General features: G+C 41.9%; 1 protein-coding gene across 1 annotated transcript in view; it reads right to left on the bottom strand.

The window, feature by feature from the left end:
* STAT1 (signal transducer and activator of transcription 1) overlaps nucleotides 1-20,291 on the bottom strand; it is a 150,537-nt gene that overhangs the window by 114,203 nt on the left and 16,043 nt on the right. The window contains 4 exon segments of the mRNA XM_030208870.1: nucleotides 6,277-6,368; nucleotides 9,357-9,435; nucleotides 12,187-12,276; nucleotides 16,679-16,777. Of these exon segments, the coding sequence (XP_030064730.1) occupies nucleotides 6,277-6,368; nucleotides 9,357-9,435; nucleotides 12,187-12,276; nucleotides 16,679-16,777 (360 nt within the window).

The raw sequence follows: 20,291 nt of genomic DNA, 5'->3' as shown, positions 1-20,291 counted from the left end.
CACGATAGTCTTTCTTTCACTCAACAGGTGAATCACTTGTGTTGATTTCTTAATCATTGACTCAACCTCCACCATCCTAAGTTTATTAACAAAATATTGTGTAACTAGTGACTTGTATAACACACTTAATGCAATAATGCCCACTGCACTTATCTTAGGCAGGTAGGTGTGCTCTTAAACCCCTAGAAATAAGCAGTGGATTTTCCCCAAGTCCATTTTAATAATGGTCTATGGACTTTTCCTTTAGAAAGTCATCCAAATCTTTTTTAAACCCCGGTAAGCTAACCGCTTTTACTACATTTTCTGGCAACGAATTCCAGAGTTTAATTACACGAGTGAAGAAAAATTTTCCCCGATTCGTTTTAAATTTGCTTCTTCGCATGCCCCCTAGTCCTAGTGTTTTAGGAAAGAGTAGACAAGCCATTCACGTCTACCCGTTCCACTCCACTCATTATTTTATAGACCTCTATCATTTCTCCCCTCAGCCGTCTTTTCTCCAAGCTGAAGAACCCTAGCCGCTTTAGCCTTTCCTCATAGGGAAGTCTGCCCATCCTCTTTTATCATTGTCGTTGCCCTTCTTTGTAACCTTTTCTAATTCCACTATATCTTTTTTGAGATACGGCGACCAGAACTGAACACAATATTCGAGGTGCGGTCGCACCATGGAGTGATACAAAGGCATTATAATGTCCTCATCTTTATAGAATACTGCTCAGGAAGATGTGCGCACAAATTCAAATTGGCACTAACTGGCTTTTAATCTTTAATTACATTGTGTGTACAAATTGGCCATGCATTCAAATTTGTATGCACAATTTTGAGTATCATCTATAGAATTTGGGGTAAAAGCCCAAAAGGGAAAAGCCAGTGGTACTAAATATTTTTTTGCAGCACTTCAAGTACATCTTTAAACTCTCTCCATCGCTAAACAGTGAAGCTAGATATGTCACTAAAGATTTTAATTTTGTGGTTCTCCCACAGATCTCTCCGTGGCTCTTAGCCTTCTGCAAAAATAATTCTCTCTCTTGATAATTATCTACGTAGGCCACAATATCTTTCAGAGTATTGCTTCTCCGTGAACCCAACACCCTATTCAACATGTCTATCTTAAGCATGTGGCACTCAGACCCTTCCTTGTTTCCCACAGGGGGTACGATCTCCTGATACAGTCTCTGCACTGCCTATGCTGCATCACTGTAGGCCTCAGCTTCTGAAACACCTCTAATTCTGATATTATTTCTTCTTTTTGTTCTGCTTTCCATGTCTTCCAGTTTGTAGAGCAGATCTTGTATGGTTTGTTGCAATTTCAATAGATTTTTTGGGCCTGGACTAGTGTATCCTCCTGCTCTCCCATACGTCATTCTACCTCGTCCATGTGGCAACCGAGTTCCTCCGAGTCCGCATGGATTTTTCACTTCAGGGACTGGAGTTCTGTTTTCATTTCAGCTACCCCACTTCTACAGTTTGCCTTTGGTGAGTCTCTCCATCTGCTGCTCTATGTTACCTGGAAGGGCTGTAGCTGGTACTCTCAGCCTCGAATGCGCTTTCTCCAGATTCCCAACTTGTTACCATCGAACTGCCATGTGTGCTTCACTCTAACAGGTGTTCGTGTGCCCAGTTCAGTGTCTTTACCTCACCTACTCTCCCCCCCCCCCCCCCCCACCACTATGATATCGACAAGGTCACTCTCTCTTCACAGGACTTCAACATAGCCTCGCTGGGGTCAGGCATTGCAAAAGGCTGGGGGATTTGCTCTCTGTAGCACCACAGCTTCAACCTCTCACTGCCACATTCATCATCACTAACATCACCAGAAGTCCAACAAGAGCCTCTATGAAATACTCTTACTTAGTGTAAGGTACTGTATCCATAAGGTGCCCCCAACCAAAAATCCCTTCTCACAATATTAAGAAAAAGAGCACACTATGGGGGTTCTTTTACTAAGCTTTGCTAAGTTATGGGCTTAGCGTGCTCTTATGTGGGACTTTCCTGCACACGAAGCTCATTTTTAGCGAGGCCAATTTGAATTTTTGGGTGTGCACTGTTTACAATAGTGTGCACCCAGTTTAAAAAAATCATCATGGGAACGCTTACTGTTTCAAATTTAGGCGATATTAAGCCTCCCGCATTATGGACACACTAACCATTTAAGTACATAAGTATTGCCATACTGGGAAAGACCAAAGGTCCATCGAGCCCAGCATCCTGTTTCCAACAGTGGCCAGTCCAGGTCACAAGCACCTGGCAAGATCCCAAAAATGTACAAAACATTTTATACTGCTTATCCAAGAAATAGTGGATTTTCCCCAAGTCCATGTAATAACGGTCTATGGACTTTTCCTTTAGGAAGCTGTCCAAACCTTTTTTAAACTCTGCTAAGTTAACTGCCTTTACCACATTCTCAGGCAACGAATTCCAGAGTTTAATTACACGTTGAAAGAAGAAAAATTTTCTCTGATTCGTTTTAAATTTACTACATTGTAGCTTCATCGCATACCCCTAGTCCTAGTATTTTTGGAAAGCGTGAACAGACGCTTCACATCTACCCATTCAACTCCACTCATTATTTATAGACCTCTATCATTTCACCCCTCAGCCATCTTTTCTCCAAGCTGAAGAGCCCTAGCCGCTTTAGCCTTTACTCATAGGGAAGTCATCCCATCCCCTTTTATCATTGTCATCGCCCTTCTTTGTACCTTTTCTAATTCCACTATATCTTTTTTGAGATGGTACCACATGGTGGTAATGTGCATGCACAAGCTGATCAGTGCATTCATGCCCATTCTCTGACCCTGACACGCCCCCTCAAAAACAACAAAAACAAATTACAATGCAGTTAGCACACACAGGGGTCCTTTCACAAAGGTGCGCTAGTGTTTATAGCGCTTGCTAATCATTAGCATTTAGCATGTTTTAATCATTAGCGCACATTATTGGGTTCTTTTACAAAGGCGTGCTAGGTTTTTAGTGTGCGCTGATTAGCGCACGCTAAATGCTAGAGACGCCTATAGGTTTCCTCTCTGGTGAAAAAATGTTTGTTTGTTTTTATAATGAGGAAGTTAAGATGTGTCTGGAACTACTTTGAATTAGACCAGTCGGAATTTTGGTTCAAGCACTTTGATTTCACAATGGATTACTGTAATCTTATTTATTTGGGCTGGTAATAAAATCTTTTAAGAAAAATTCAGACCATTCAGAAAACAGCAGTTTGTTAATATCTTTGTCTTACAAGTTTGATCATGTCTCTTCAAGTTTTGTTAAATTGTATTGACTTCCAGTGAGACTATTATCTTCTTCAAGTTAGCTTGTTCTCTTTTAAGATATTGCATGGTCTAGCACCTAATTACTTGCATGATCATTTCAATTTCCTACAGTGCTGAGGACTAGATGTTATGGAGACATATATTTTATTTTACTTTCCCATCCTTTAAGGGAAAAGGAGATTACACTTATTTGAATTAATTTTGGCCTTCCAGGAGTTGGAAAATGATAAAGGCTATCTTTAATTCTGCTTCATCTTATTCTGACTTTAGAATAAAAGATTAAAACCTTATTGTTTCAAAATATGTCCTGATTACTGCTTTTTGATTTGATCTGATGCAATTAACTGTTTACTCCCAGAGTACTGTCTCTCATTTCTCAAAATTATGTTAACCGCTTTGAACTGTTAAGGTATTAGCAGGATATAAGACTAGTCTATCATTAATATTATCTCTTCGTCGGATACTACACTGGCTCCCAATTATGGACCGTATTACCTTCAAGCTTTGTACTCTGGTCCACAAAATAATCTATGGTGAAGCCCCGGATTATAAGATTGATTTGCTTGATCTTCCGGCAAGGAACAGAAACAGATAATCTCGTAATTATATGAATCTTCATTATCCCAGCTGCATCGGTCTTAAATACAAAACCACCTACGCGTCTAATTTCTCCTACTTAGGAACGCAGATGTGGAATGCATTACTGAACTGTGTGAAAATGCTGCATGATCATCAAGACTTTAGGCGCTCTTTAAAGACCTATCTGTTTTGTAAGGCCTACCCTACTGCTGCTACTCACTAGTCTCTACATTATATTGCCTCAAAGGACCATTTTGTTCCTTATTATTTTGTACCTTATTTTACACATGTACCCCTCCCTTACCTGACCCTATTTCTTATTGACTTGTAAGCCACATTGAGCCTGCTTGTGTGTGGGAAAATGTGGGATACAAATGCTGCAAATAAATAAATAAATAATCATTTATCATAATCACTAGCACACCTTTGTAAAAGGAGCCCTAGGTGCACATTAGGACCTGACACAGCTTTGTAAGAGGGCCCTAAAATCTATACGTAGTGTAATTCTCAAAACACTGTTTACCTGTGAAAATTGCCTTCCTTGTATGTGGGTAAAAGTATGTTTGTACTTTCACCACATTTTTGGGAAGGTGTCCCCAGAGCTAGGGGAAAGGGGGAAGGGGAAAGAGGCAACAGCACACAGAGGCCCATTAACTAAACTGCATTAGGTGTTAACATGTTGACACACAGGCCAAGATGCACTAAAAAATCGTTAAAGCCCTTCCCTTACCGAATCGGTAAGGAACGGGCATGCATCAAGGAAAAGGAATGCAAATGAACTGCTCGTTGTAGCTCACTTGCATTCTCTATTCCATCGGTAAACAGACGGCCAGTCAGCTGGTCAAGCATGCACAGAGCAGCCAAGTGTTATGCTGGCTGCTCTGCGCATGCCAAATACGCCTCTGTGATGCGACTCAATCGTAGCAGGAGAGTGCAGCTGAGGACGTCCATCCAAAAAGACGTCCTTTTTGGACGTCCTCCCCCCCCCCCAATAATAAAAACGTCCTTTTTGGACGTGCTTCACTCAGCTAAGAGACCTTGAAGTCTTTGAGCCAATCACAACGCGTTTAGCTGAGCTAAACGCGCTGTGATTGGCTCAGACTTCAAGGACGCCGCTCCTCTCCCTCCACTCACCCCCCCTCCGTATGCCACCGGGCCAGGCCCTCACAGCGCCTCTCACCTCTGTGTGAAGGCGCTGCAGCAGGCAACAGCAGATCGCTTCCCTTTGGGCTTCCCTCCCTGTGTCCCGCCCTCACATAACTTATGTCAGACGAGGGCGGGCCAGGGAGGGAAGGAGGGAGGCCCGAAGGGAAGCGATCTGCTGTTGCCTGCTGCAGCACCTTCACAGGTGAGAGGCGCTGTGAGGGCCCGGCCCAATGGCAGACGGAGGGGGCGTGTGGAGGGGGGAGTGGTGGCGGTAGCAACAACCTCGACCTCAGGAGGGGCCCCGGGGCACGGAGGATGACAGGGAGGCCAGGGCTGTGGGAAGCTGTGATTCAAGGGAGGGGGGAGCAGCAATGGCGACCTCGGGGGGGGGGGGATGGCGGCGGAAGGGAAAAAAAAAAAGAAAGCCAAGTGCTCATCAGGGACATCCATGTTAGGCACTTTAGAAGGACGTCCCTGACGAGCACTTGGCTTTTTTTTTTCGCTTCCCTCCTGAGCACTTGTTGGACGTTTTTTTTTTCCTTTCCGATTCTCTCACAGCAGCCCCAACGAGAGGTGCAGACCTCCCGTTAGGGGTTTCCACGGTAAAGGAATCGGAAAATGGTAGTGCATCTCATTACAATACGGTTTCTACACATTATAATACTAATTTGCTCATCTGCATTCCGTTTTTGTTATCTGCTACCATGATCGGAAAATGGCTAGAAGAAGCCTTTAGTGCATGCCAGGGTTTACTACTTGCTCATTAATGGCTCGTTAAGTTTAGTGCATCTGGCCCTCAATGCAGAGGTAATAAAACAAAACAAATAGAAGAACTGCATTAACACTGCATGTCAACCACCTAAGGTAGAAAATTGTTTATGGGGCAAGGAAGAGGTTGGAAGCATGCTTTGCAGTTAATGCAGGTGCTGTTAACACACTGTAGTGAACACTGTCCCACATTATCGGTGCGGCCTGCCTTCTCTTGAGTGTCAGGAAACCCCAATGGTTACTGCAGAGTTTTGCAGCTACTGTGGATTAACTTTTGCTGTTAACATGGTATTGTAAATAGAACCCATAGTTTTATGTTACCAAAATCATGCATGCTGTTTATGCCAGAAAAAAAGTACCTGCAGAAAAGGCAGGTGGAAATGCCAGTGGGTATGCTTCCCCTAGCTGCAATTCCACAAGTAAAGTATTCAAGCATTTGTATGGGCCTACACAAATGTAGAAACCACCCCAATAAATTCAATTAGGCAGATCTCTCTTGAGAGAAATAAGTATACTGTACCTTTCTTTTCATGTCTAGTGTTAAATACATATTCTGGATAACAAGTTTTTCCTGTCGCAGCTCATTCAAAGCAAGACCATTTTGCTCATGCTCTGGAAGGAAAAGAAACAAAATGGCTTCAAGAAAGGCAGGCTTTGTGGGGAAAATTCCTTTCCAGTTTTATTTAATAATGTGGTCGCTCTTAACACTAATTACCCTTTCTAACAAATTCTTTCCCTGTAACTGGTGTTTTCTGCAGACAGTGAGATAAATCTGTCAAATATATGAACGATGTCATCCAATAGAACAGTGAGAATGTTTCCTAGCTAGAACTAAAAAAGCCTGGAAAGAAATTTTGCTCATGCACAGCTGGTACTGTAAGGCCCCACCTCCAGGGGCGTAGCCAGACTTCGGCGGGAGGGGGGTCCAGAGCCCGAGGTGAGGGGGCAGATTTTAGCCCCACCCCCGGCGCCGCCAACACCCCCTCCCCCCACCGCCGACAACCCTCTCAACCCCCCTCCCGCAGGACGTCAGACTCAGAAAGAGAACGAAGGAAGAAGAGGACCTCGGCTGGCGGGGGTTGGGGTCCCCCACCAGCAAAGGTAAGCGATGGCGGGTTGGCGGTGGGGGGGGGGGGTCAAGAGGGTCATCGGCAGGGGGGTCCAGGGCCAAATCTACGGGGGCCCACCTCAGTAACATACTATAGGTAATGGGAATAAAATTGTTTTTAAACCAAGGAGACATGAAACATTTGGGTTGATACGTGCTGTGTTGCATATATGAGATGACAATCAAGATATTGTGGAGTGGAGGAGTGGCCTAGTGGTTAGAGTGGTGGACTTTGGTCCTGGGGCACTGGGTTCGATTCCCACTGCAGGCACAGGCAGCTCCTTGTGACTCTGGGCAAGTCACTTAACCCTCCATTGCCCCAGGTACAAATAAGTACCTAAGCCGCATTGAGCCTGCCATGAGTGGGAAAGCACGGGGTACAAAAGTAATAAAATTAAAAAAAGAAAAGTAAACCAAGGGGACAGTACTATGACTGATTTATCATGCTGTCCATGGAATACACCAGCCTCATGTAAGCAACTTTGCTTTCTTCATGAATAGGGAGAAATCAGTCCCATATACGGGAGACGCTCAAACTAAGTCTCTTAATCACGTTCTCCTTAAGACAACCCCCACAAAACATTTGACTCAAATTTTATTAGCTCGACTAAGTTAAAGGAGGGCACTATAACTTAGCTGAGCCCTTCCAGAAAAAGAAGTGCTTCTGAGAATTAGCAATGGAATGTTGGGGGGCAGTGAGGAGGTTTTTAGGTGTGGGGGAAGGTGATTGGATGAAGTAGGAGAAGTTTGAGCGGGAAAGGAGCTGAAGGCAGTAGTCAGCTGAAGAGAGGAGAGTCTTGTGAAATTTTTCTATTTAAATTAATTATTAAAATTGCCCCCACCCATCCACCACAAAGGTTTTGGATGGTTAGAAAGTTTTAGGGTCTTGTATTATTGTAGGTTTTGTCGAAGCTTAAGAGTTTGTGATAGAAGTTAAAAAGAAGTGAGTTGTGATTGTAGAAGGTAAGCGGTAAGGCACGTGTGATACCACCGTGCTTTTAGGTTAAAAGAAAAGAGGTTTCAAAAATAATTAAATTATTGCAGTCTTGCGTTACCACAGGCTGTGAAGAGATGAGTTATATTGAATGTATGGACTAGTATGACACCGTCTGGTACTGTTCAGTTATTTATGTTCATTTGTTCATAAAAGTTTTATTTATAATAAAGCTGCAGCCAAGATTTGCCACCTAATAGTTGTCAAGTCTGAGTTATTATGATTCATTTGTGATTTATGTTCTGATTGGGGAAGGTGCAAATGCCTAAGTTATTACACAGACATTTCTCTTTTAGTACTGACTGTCCAAACGAAAGACCCTGTTTACTAAGCCATGCTGTAGGCTCACAAACCTTTTAGCGCGCTAATGCTAGAGACAAGACACCCATAGGAATATAATGGGCATTTCTATCAATAGCATGCGCTAAAAAGTTTGTGCGACTACAGTACGGTTAGTAAACAGGGAACCTAGGATAAAGTAGTGTGGTTGCTGTATTAGTCCATTTTAAGGGTAATAAATCAGAAATAAAACCAATCACTTTAACTTACCTACCATCTGTCCTTGCTACTCCTTCTCTAGCAATGTAACATAGGGAACTGATTTTGTTTAAAATTGAAGTCTAAAATATATATTTTTTTTACCTGGGCTCAGCTATCTTTTCTGCCGTCATCTACTATGTTACTTTCTATTACCTGATATAGGCTACCAGTTTACATGGCTATTCCAATTTGTTACGTGATGACATCATACAGTTCCTAGGTTACAGACTTCTGTATGTGTTAGGCAGGAACTGCTAAAGAATGTTCCGGACCTTTTCAAGAAGCTGTTGTAGAGATTATAAATATCTAATCTGGTTTTGTGCCGTCTTTTCTCAGGACCTGAGTCAATGCGTGTGCAACTAAAGAATCAAGGATCCAGGATCCACAAGTCGGTGTTTAATAATCATTACTAATTCTGATGTTTTTTCCCCAAATGCTAACCAAAGAAAACAGAATGACAGCAAAAATACAAGTGTATTTATTTAGTGTATGAATTTAGAACTAATCATTTTTTTCTTTTCCTTTTTAGAACTGACTTTTTACATGTCTTCATGAATGCATAACCCGCCTTATGCTTCCATCCCTTCATGTAGGTTATCAGAAGGTCTGATATGGCCATAATAAGGGGCCCTTTTACAAAGCGGCGGTAAGCCCAACGCGGGCTTACCATTCACTAAAAAGGGAAATACTGCCGAGCTGCCACAGCAGCCCGGTGGTAGTTCCCACTCACAGCGTGTGCCATTTCCACACGCTGCTTACAGCAGTTTAGTAAAAGGGCCCCTTGGTGATAAGGAGGGTTTAATGTTGGAACCAAGCTATTATGCTTTCAGCAAATTTTAAATAATGCATAGAAAATCTATTTAAACCCTCTAAGAGCCATAAGTAAGGATTGATTTCACTCCCCAACCCCTACCACAGTGAGTTTATTTTTCTCACAAGACCTGCTACAATCTCTCACCTCTGCTCTGCAAGGTTTTCAGTTTGAAATCGTATTCATCTTGTATATCTTCCAGGCTCTTAATATCTTGCTCTACTTCCTACAGAAAGGAAGAAAGGAGTACCAGTGACACAGATCGGCCTGGTATTGCAGAATTCCATCTCAGTACAAGCCAAATACTCACAGCTCTAAATTAAAAAGGCACACGGCAGTAATGTCACATGTGGAAAAAGCTTTATAAAGAAAGTTTCTATGTGTGCAATATGGCTCTTCTAAAACTCCACTGGGTGATAAGGGGGGGGGGGGGTATCTACACACACATAAAAAATATATATATATATATGGCAGCATACTGCAAGACTGTGCCTACTTTTACTGTATGTGATCTGTTTGTAGCCATTCCTGGAAGTATATTTTGGGAAGAACACTGGTTTTTATATTAAATATGCAAACAACAAATGCACAGAGATATAAATTTGTGCAAGAGGATCTGTGTGCTATTAGGAATATATTTCTGAAAACCTAAAGGCTCCGATGTTGCCTTTTGAACAACCCATATAGGTGCTCCGTTATGAAATTATCCCCACCTGTATCTCCAATTTGTGCTAAACAGCAGAGGTTAAAAACACCACACACACCACCACCACAACAAAAATACAGCTGAAATTAGAAAATATCACCCCACTACACTTGCAGAGGTTAATTTTATAACAGATTGAGTATAGCCTATTTCTGGAGCTATTATTATAAACCCACATAGCCACGTACATGACTTCATAAATAGTTGCCTAGACAGAATGCACAAATGTTACACATGCTTGAGAGCAGGCGTAAATGTTTAATGCACACAGAGTTGGTCTTTTTAAAAGAACACGATGTATGTTTTAAAGATTTATATAAGGATTTTAATTTACATTTAAAAGATTCAAGAAGGATGTAAAATGTTTAAATATGAGAAATATAAGCGTGATGAGATGGATTATAAGCATAAGTCAATGTACCCGTCGCAACAAAAAGAAAAATAGACTGATTTAATGGATCCAGGGATAGGAGTAGGAATACATTTAGAATGGAAACTAAACCACTACCAATGACAACCAGGATTCTAGTCAGTCCAGATAAGCAGAGTAAATAAACTAAAAAAGGTTATTGTCAAAAAACTAAAGTTCTACTATGGTAAAGGCATTGTATTTAATAAAGCAGCACATCTTTTAGACTGTTTGTCTTCTGTAACTTCGCCTTGTTTGCGGATCTTCTGCTGCACATTTTTTTTTTAATTTATAGAAGATTTTATTAATCATTGCATAGGATAACCAGTCCAAACTCAATTGAGAGAAAGTATACTTTCGTAACACAGTATGAATCTAACATGCACATTTTAGTCCCCGTTGTTTAAGAAGTTTCATTGGCTCCCAGTTGAGCAACAAATAATACACAAATTGCTAACACTTGCTTTTAAGACTAATTGGTCTGGTCTCCCCCCATATTTGGCAACCTTGACCATCCCTTATCCCTTTCTCGCCTTCTCTGTTCGATAAATGACCACCGTGTAGTTATACCAAGCCCCAAATCAGAACACCGGGAATTCCCTAGACATCATGTGTGGTGTGTGTGTGTGTGGGGGGGGGGGGTGGGTTCTGCACCTTTTTATTGGAATTCTCTCCCTCTCGCTATCTGTGCTGAACTATCATTTAAAAATTTCAAATCTGCAATAAAAACTTGACTTTTTCAACAAACATTTTGGCGTTACCTAGGAGTTATAGGAGGAGTTGCATTCTTTCTCTCTGTTTTAAGTTTTTTGCTCCTGACCTTCCCTCCCTGGTTCCTACTGTTACCTCTCCATCTACTCTATCATTTGTCTCACCAATTCTACCTTCTTTAGAAGTTGTTTTGATTGGATTGGTTGTACTTGATGTATGTGGAACGGTTCTTTTCTATCTGATATTGTAGCTCCTTTTCCACTTTTACATTTTTTAGTCTGTACACCACCCAGATCTGTCAGTTAGCTTGGGCGGTATAGCAAGTTAAAAAAAACTATGAACAGAGGCATTCCTGCAGGTGGGAGTTTGCACTTCCATCTGTATTTTATGAAATATATGCATAAGCGTATAAATGACACTATAATATTGTGTAGGGCAGTCTTTTCCTAGCAAGCAGACAGGTATTACTTACGCACTCTTCTACCCCCACAGGCTAGGTGACCCATTTACAAAATTATCCTCATAAAAATGTCCACAAAGATGCCAACTTTATGCCTATTTTGCAAAGGCTACACAGTAAAACAGGGAAAAGACGCACATTCACTCTGTTCAGCACCCCCCCCCCCCCCCCAAAATCATTGAATGGGTTTGCAGTTTATAGAATACACTCTTAAGTGGAAAGACACACGGAAATTTAAGCATGGCCATTTGCACCAACAAAAACATGGTGAAATGCCTATGCTAAATTTACACGTGGAGCATCATTATCTGTAATTATGTGCATACGAAGCCACATCCATTTCCACCCCAAACGCCTAAGACCCTCCATTTCCGTGACCAGTTAGGAATGCACAGAAATTTTAGGCATGGATCCCTCAACTAACTTTACATGCGTTGGTCCTAATTAAATTTAATTCAGTGCCAATAACTGCTTGTTAAAAAGTCAATTATTGGCATTAATTGGCTATTATCTATTACTGCACATGCAAATTATGGCACCTTATAAACGAAGGGAAGTACATTGACTGACATGCTTAATGATACCCAAGGGTTATCCAACAGTGAAGGTGAGGGCAAGGAGAGGAGAAAAATACTCTTACAATGGCTATTAGACCTGTACGTAATGTAATGGAGCTCTGAACATTACTTACTTGAACTTTGTTCTTCAAATCTTTAACGTTCAGATCCATCTCCCTCTGCTTGTCCTGCATTACAGCATTGTGTGTACTCCCCACCTGATCCTGTTATAGAGAAATAAACAGCATCATTTTGCTTTCAGCTGCTAGATTGCCTTTGGGTCATTTTGCCATGTTTGCTCTTACACAAAGTAATATAGCAACAATAATAAATGCAAGAAAGGAATGTAAAAAAGATATTCATATCCTAACACACTGAGGACCCTTTTCAGCATTAGCGTTTTTAGCACGTGTTAAAAATTAGCATGAGCTAACCATGTACATACCCACAGGAACATTATGGGCATCTACATGTTTAGAGCACACTAAAAACGCTAGCGTGCCTTTGTAAACAAGGCCCAAAACCTCTTAAATCGACGTAAGTCAAAACTTGTGACCAGTAGCCTCAGCCATCAGAGCTTCAGCTTTGACTACTATGGATTCATGTATCGTTCACTAGCATTTATATTTCAATCATCCTTATAATAGTAAAACCTAAAACCTGCAGTCACTGAACTCACACTTATACTAGGGCCTAGATTCATGTTCGGGGAAGCAAGCTTCAAGACAGAGGGCAGTGGTTGGAAATAGTGATTACCAGAATATCATCTTCGATGAAGCTATTACTAATACTCCAGCACTTCAAAACTAGCTGTTCTCAATCATATCCTTAGGACACACTCATCCAGTCAGGTTTTCTGAATATCATAAGAACATAAGAGTAGCCAAACTGGGTCAGACCAATGGTCCATCTAGCCCAGTATCTTGTTTCCAACAGTGGCCAAGCCAGGTCACAAGTACCTGGCAGATACCCAAATCATGGTAACACTCCATGAAACTTAATCCCAGGGCAAATAGTTGCTTCCCCATGTCTGTCTCAATAGCAGACTATGGACTTTTCCTCCAGGAATTTGTCCAAAACGTTTTTAAACCCAGATATGCTAACCGCTATTAGTAAATCCTCTAGTAAAGAGTTCCAGAGCTTAACTATTTGTTGAGTGAAAAAAATGTTTCCTCCTATTTGTTTTAAAAGTATTTCCATGTAGCTTCTTTGAGTGTCCCCTAGTCTTTGTACTTTTAAAACAAGTAAAAAATTGATTTACTTCTACTCATTCTACACCACTCGGGATTTTGTAGACCTCAATCATATCTCCACTCATCCATCTCTTTTCCAAGCTGAAGAGCCCTAACCTCTTTAGCCTTTCCTCATAGAGAGGCGTTCCATCCCCTTTATCATTCTGGTCGCTCTTCTTTGAACCTTTTCTAATTCTGTTATATCTGTTTTGCAATACAGCAACCACAACTGAATGCAGTATTCAAGGTACTCAATATCCACAATGAGAATTCAATAGTGAATGCAAATTTATCTCATGCATGCTCATTGTGGGTAGCATGAAAACTGACTGGCTGGGTATGTGCTGAGGACTAGGTTGAGAACCACTGTTCTAGACATATTGCTATACAGCTACATGTAAGACAGTCCCTGCACTATGGAGTTTTGAATCTACGTATGCATGCAACTATGGAACGCATTACCGAAGGCCATAAATTCAATACATGACCTAACAAACTTCCTTAGACTACTGAAACGAACCTGTTCAAGAAGGTTTACCATAATGCTCCATCTTAAATACAAAATAAATAGACTTTACACGAACTAGACAAGGCCGAACTCTTGTCACTTGACTGTTAACCTCACTGCTATAAAGAAAGCTACACAATACGCACTACCAATCTATTTCCTAAATTGAAGATGACATCTCAATAGTCGATGACCTAACTTATGCTACAACTCATTTTATCACTTAGAAACCTCTATACAATGCCATAATGCAATCCTCTGTACCATGTATGTATGTATGCACCTTGATGCAAAATCATTTGTATTCAATACCATAATGTATTCCTCTTTACCATGTATGTATACACCTAAATGTATTACCATTTGAAATTCTGTACCCAGAAATGGCGATCGCCATCACGGCATAATGTAAGCCACATTGAGCCTGCAAATAGGTGGGAAAATGTGGGATACAAATGCTACAAATAAATAAATAAATAAAATACAAGATAATAATCAGAGAGAAGAACAGAGGGTGAGAAGACTGACAGAAAAGCTGGAAGAAAGGACTAGACTAAGGTAAACAGAGGCGGTAGGACATAACTGAAGATCAAAAGTGGAAGGCAAGGTTAGGGATAGACCCAGAGCAGGATGTTTTGCAGCATGACAGGCAGCGTTACATCCAGCTCATGGGATATAGACCCTCTAGAATAGGGATTCTCAACTCAGTCCTCAGGAAATACACAGCCAGTCAGGGTTTCAGGATATCCACAATTAATTTGCATAAGATAAACCTAATGAACCATTGCTCTAGAATGTGGGACAAAGAGGGGCATTTTCGAACGGGGACGCCCATTTCTAAGGGCGCCCATCTCTAAGGATGTCCTGGCGAAGGTGCAGGGAAACTCGTATTATCAAACAAGATGAGCATCCATCTTTCGTTTCAATAATACTGAGGAACGCCTAAATCTCAACATTTAGGTTGACCTTAGTGATGGTCGTCCCCGATTTTTGACCATAAGGAAAACCAAGGACGCCCATCTCAAAACCTACCAAATCCAAGGCATTTGGTCGTGGGAGGAGCCAGCATTCGTACTGCACTGGTCCCCCTCACATGCCAGGACACCAACCGGACACCCTAGGGGGCACTACAGTGGACTTCACAAATTTATCCCAGGTGCATACCTCCCTTACCTTCGGTGCTGAGCCCCCCAACCCCCCCCCCCAAAAAAAAAACCCCACTCCCCACAACTGTACACCACTACCATAGCCCTAAGGGGTGAAGGGGGGCATGGGTCTGGGTCCGCCTGCCTGAAGTGCACTGCACCCACTAAAAACTGCTCTAGGGACCTGCATACTGCTGTCATGGAGCTGAATATGACATTTGAGGCTGGCAAAAAACATTTTTAAATTTCTTTTTTTGGGTGTGAGGGGGTTGGTAACCACTGGGGGAGTAAGGGGAGGTCAACCCCCATTCCCTCTGGTGGTCATCTGGTCAGTTTGGACACCTTTTCGAGGCTTGGTCGTAAAAAAAAAATGGACCAAGTAAAGTCAGCCAAATGCTCGTCAGGGACGCCCTTCTTTTTTCCATTATCAGCCGAGGACACCCATCTCTTAATCACGCCCCAGTCCCGTCTTCGGTACGGTGCCGACACACCCCCGTGAACTTTGGTCATCCCCACAATGGAAAGCAGCTGAGGGAGCCCAAAATCGGCTTTTGATTATGCCGATTTGGGCGACCCTGAGAGAAGGACGCCCATCTCCCGATTTGTGTCGGAAGATGGGTGCCCTTCTCTTTCGAAAATTCCCCTGAAAGTAAACCAACAGTCAGGGCTGCAGAGAGGGAGGGCAGGGGTAGCAATATTCCCCAGGTCCGGCCTCCAAGTGGGGGCCTGGCACTGGGGTCTGTCTCTCTCCTGCACCTGTCGGGACCCAGGTGATTGTGTTAACGCGATAACCCGGTCCCAGCACACAGGAGCAGGAGACAGTCAGACCCTGGCACCAGGCTCCCCTTGGAAGTTGGGGAGAAGCAGACACACTGACACAGGAAAGTAAGGGGTGGGAAGCGGTGGCGGCCTGAGTGAGTGAGCGAAGTTAAGGTGGCAGCAGCTGCATCCCGAGTAAGGGGGACGGCGGCTGCGGCCCGAGAGAGGGGGGGCGGTGGTGGCTGCGGCCAGAGTGGTGGTGCGGCTGCAGCCAGAGTGGACAGAGCGGTGGCTGCAGCCTGAGTGGGCGGAGAGGCAGCTGGGATCCAAGTTGGGGGGGGGGGGGGGAGACAACGATTGCAACAGCCCTGTCCCATGCCCAACTCTGTCTCTCAGTGGCCCTGTCAACACTAGCTCTGCTACAGACATGACACACTGTCCCAGCTAAGTGGGAACCTTATTTGGGGTCACTACTCACATTTTGGAAACCATCAACTTTGAAATCATTCACAAGTGATCTATATTGTTTGCATCCTCCACATTAAATAAGGTAATGATAAAGTGGGTTTATCGAATTACCACTTTACTCACTGTAAGTCTCATGCCCTTAATTACAGGAATGTTTTATATGTTTTAATGCATACTGTTAAATACATATTTTACTGTCTTGTAATTGAAAATTGCTTATGCCCAGTTTATACTTGCTGTATACCGCCTTACATGAATTTATTCAAAAAGGAGGTAAATAAATCAATAAATACCACAGCAGAAGCTAAATTACAACAGGGCTTTACAACAGGAATTTTCAAACAGTTACTCTATTTATTTCATAAATTGGGTATGTACTGGTGGCTGTGCTTATTCTGCCTAGCACAGGATTCATAAAATTGACAATCAAATGTCTGACTACACCAACAAGTGGAAGTGGTCAGACTTTTACTAAGCACTATCACATCTACAAGTAAAGAGCAAGAGGAAATACCTGCTCAAGTCTTTGGGCATTCTCCAATATTTTCTGCTCTTCCTTCAGACAGTTGTTAATGATCATGGCCATCTGCAATGGATCTTCAAGAAAATTATCCTAGAGATATAACAAAGAAAAAGCATGTGAAAGAAAATGCTGCTTGGACATGATGTATCAATAGCACTAGAGTGGGGAAAAGGCAAAGATTCAAAGAATGCAAATACATCTGGTTTACAGGAGTGTTGAGAAAGCCCAGATTAAATTTGTAATCCTCCACATCTCTCTTTCTTCTCCTAATGTTGGTCATCTCTGCATTAGACAATCTTCTCTATACAATGGTAATAAAAGTAATTTATATTCTTAAAAGGTAGAAATTGTTGTAATGAAAATAATTCTGACTTAACAGGAATGAACTAACCAGTTCATCTTCCTGTGATGGGGTAATAGGCTCTCACATGATATGGCAGGTATAAAGATTAAAACCAGGCCTCAAAGATATGTTTATTTTTATGTTTATTACGGAGAGGAGTGTGGTAGCCATGTTAGTCCACTCTTAAGGTTATCAATAGAAATCAAACAAAATAAAACATGGAAAAGAAAATAAAATGATACCTTTTTTATTGGACATAACTTAATACATTTCTTGATTAGCTTTCGAAGGTTGCCCTTCTTTGTCAGATCGGAAATAAGCAAATGTGCTAGCTGACAGTGTATATAAGTGAAAACATTCAAGCATTACTATGACAGTCTGACAGGGTGGGAGGATGGGGGTTTATTACAAAATCTTGATATACCACCTTATCTGGCAAGCAAGCCTTATCTGGTGGTTTACAAACAAAGGTATCAAAAAAGAGAAAATAGGAAAGGAACACCAATGATCCAGATAGGACAGGGGACAAAACCATTCGAAAGAGAGAAAAAAAAAAAAACCCAAATAGAACTCAACAAGCCTGAAAGGGCCAACTAGGACTGTGGCTGATGTATAGGAATTCAAAGCATGTGCCCAAAAGCCATCTCATAACAGTAAGTCTTTGAAGACACTTGCCCCCTGATATTCAGCCAGCACTTTGACAGCCCGTTGCCAGCGTTAAACCCAGATATTCAATGCCAGGCTGTTTCCAGTGATGGGCAGCTGTATTCTGTACGATTTCCAGTTTTTTCTGATATTGACACTTAATACTGTTACAGTAATCCAAGTGAGGTAGGACTAACATTTGGACTAGTAGTGCAAAAGCTTTTTGGTCAAAGAACGGTCTGACTAAACGTAGCTGCCTCATTTTGAATAGTGATTTCTTCCATAGCCGATTAATATGGAAAGGGAAGGTGAGTGAAAAATCAAGCAAGACCCCTAAATACTCTGGTTTCAGATTCGACTGTAAAGCTTTGACCATTGGACAAAGATATTGATCATGGGACCTCAACTCCCTGATTTCGGAACCACAGGACCTTGGTTTTTTGTGCAGTTTCAGTTTATTGGTCAGGGCCCAGGTGCTAACAGCAGTCATACCATTCGCTAAAGAGTTGGATATTTGTTTGATGCTGTTACTAGTAAGAGAAGCAAGATGTCATCCGTGTAGGATAATAGTAGTTCATTAAGACCCAGGTGTACTGAGGCAAGGGATGACATCAGTGAGAGAGAGGAGATCCCTGCGGGACCCCGCAGTTAGTAGACCAGTAGTTGGAAAGTTGGTTGTTTTGCTTGACAGAATAGCTTTGATTTGAAAGGAATTTGCTGAACCATTTGAGCACAGTCCCTGTTATTCCTATCTGATCCAGGCATTCAAGTAGCAATGTGTGGTCAACCGCATCAAATGCCGCTGATATATCGAACTGGAGAAGAATTATTTGGTCACTTTTGCATAGGTGTTGTTTTACATACGTAGTTAGAACTAGCAGTAATGTTGCTGTACAATGTGACCAGTGTAAAACAGACAATTTTTCCAGATAAAAAGAGAGTTGTTTACTAATGTAGGTTTCTAATGCTTTAGTAAAACAGGGTATGCTTGCCACTGGACGGTAGTTTGCAGGCAATGTTACATCTAGCCCAGATCCTTTCAGTAGTGGACGGAGAACAATTTTGCCCATATCAGGGGGAAGAGAGCCAGTTTTTAACGGCTCATTGAGATCATTGAGTAACCAGTTTACTGCTTCCATAGGGATGGATTTGAGTAGGTGTTTTGGGCATTGTTCCAGGGAGCAGTTGGCTCTGGAGCATTTCAATGGTATTGATCTTACATCCTCAGCTGTTAGTGGTTGAAAAGATTCCCAGTTTTTGGTCAGTTTTGAGTACTTGGGTTGCAGGATCTCTAGCGATTAAGGCTGAATTACGGGTTGGGCTATTTTCCTCTGTTGGAATAGCATTAGATAGTTCAGACCTCTAATTTGGGGGATCTTATTGGCAAAATGATCAGAGAGGTCCTGGGTGGTGGGACACGTTTTCTGTGAATGTTCATCCTTATTAGTGGAAGCTAGTGTTTTAACTAAGGAGAAAAGTTTTTTGTAGTCAAGATAATCTTGACCTATTAGGCTGCTATAGTATTGGCATTTTGAGTCAGCTACCTTCTTTTTGTATTGTCGGAAGGCCAACTTTCAATTTGATTTATCAGTAGTATCCTTGTTCTTTCTCCATTGCTTTTCAAAGCATCAACATTCCTTTTTTAGGATGGATAGTTCCTCTGTAAACCATGGCAAATTTCTGGATGTCTTGACCTTTTTAGTGGTAAATGGAGCAATTTTGTCTAGTATGGCTTTCACCTTGGTGTCCCAGCGGGATTTGACTGAAGCATGTGTAGGAGATGCAGTAGTGAGGGAATCTGTTAGCTCCGACCAGAAAGTGGCCTCGTTGATTTTACCTCTGGTGGAGATGAGTTTGGATGACTTGTGTCTGGTTAAGCTTGACATACAGATATCAATAGTGAAATCCAGTTGGAAATGGTCAGACCATGGTACTGGATTCCACTTGAATGAACTAATCAAGCTATTAGGATAGGACATCATTTTCCAAGTGTAGTTAAAATAAAACTAACTCACAGATTATAGGTATGAACTTTACAGTTTCTAATTCTGAAATCCTTGGATGGTCCAATTGATGCAGGTTGCTGTAGGCTTTTTCTATGTTGTCCAGGAGGAGGGTTAGATGTAAATATAGATCCAGCACCGATCACAGGGCATGAGGAGAGTTATTTGTAATATGAAGGGAAGATAAAAGTTTCTTTTCTCCAGCCAAAATAAATGAAAGAAGTTCAAAGTAAAATTGAGGACTGGTGCCTCAACACAGGCTGAGCAGAAGTCAGTAAAAGTTGAAAAGAGGCCCACTGTGGCAGCAGCTGGCTGCAGGACCTCACAAAATGTAGCACACACAGGTTGCTTGTAAAAATCAAAACACTTTATTTATGTACATAAAGGGAAATAGACAGCTTTGTTTCCTCTGTAATCGCAAGCAGAGTCCCAGTTTCAGTAGCCTGTCTCTGACATGGCTCCAAAGTTCAAACAGCCAAGGGATAATTGGCCTACCTTGGCAGTTACCTCTCATGTAATATCTGGAATCCCAGGAAGCATAGTTTTGAAGCTTCTTAAAACTCAGGGGGTACTTCTTGAGCTAGAGCCATGCCTCTTCCCTGAACTCCCCTCA

The sequence above is a fragment of the Microcaecilia unicolor genome, chromosome 7 (genome assembly GCF_901765095.1).
Source record: "Microcaecilia unicolor chromosome 7, aMicUni1.1, whole genome shotgun sequence".
In the NCBI taxonomy this organism is placed as follows: domain Eukaryota; kingdom Metazoa; phylum Chordata; class Amphibia; order Gymnophiona; family Siphonopidae; genus Microcaecilia; species Microcaecilia unicolor.
This window is presented reverse-complemented; position numbering and strand designations above follow the sequence as displayed.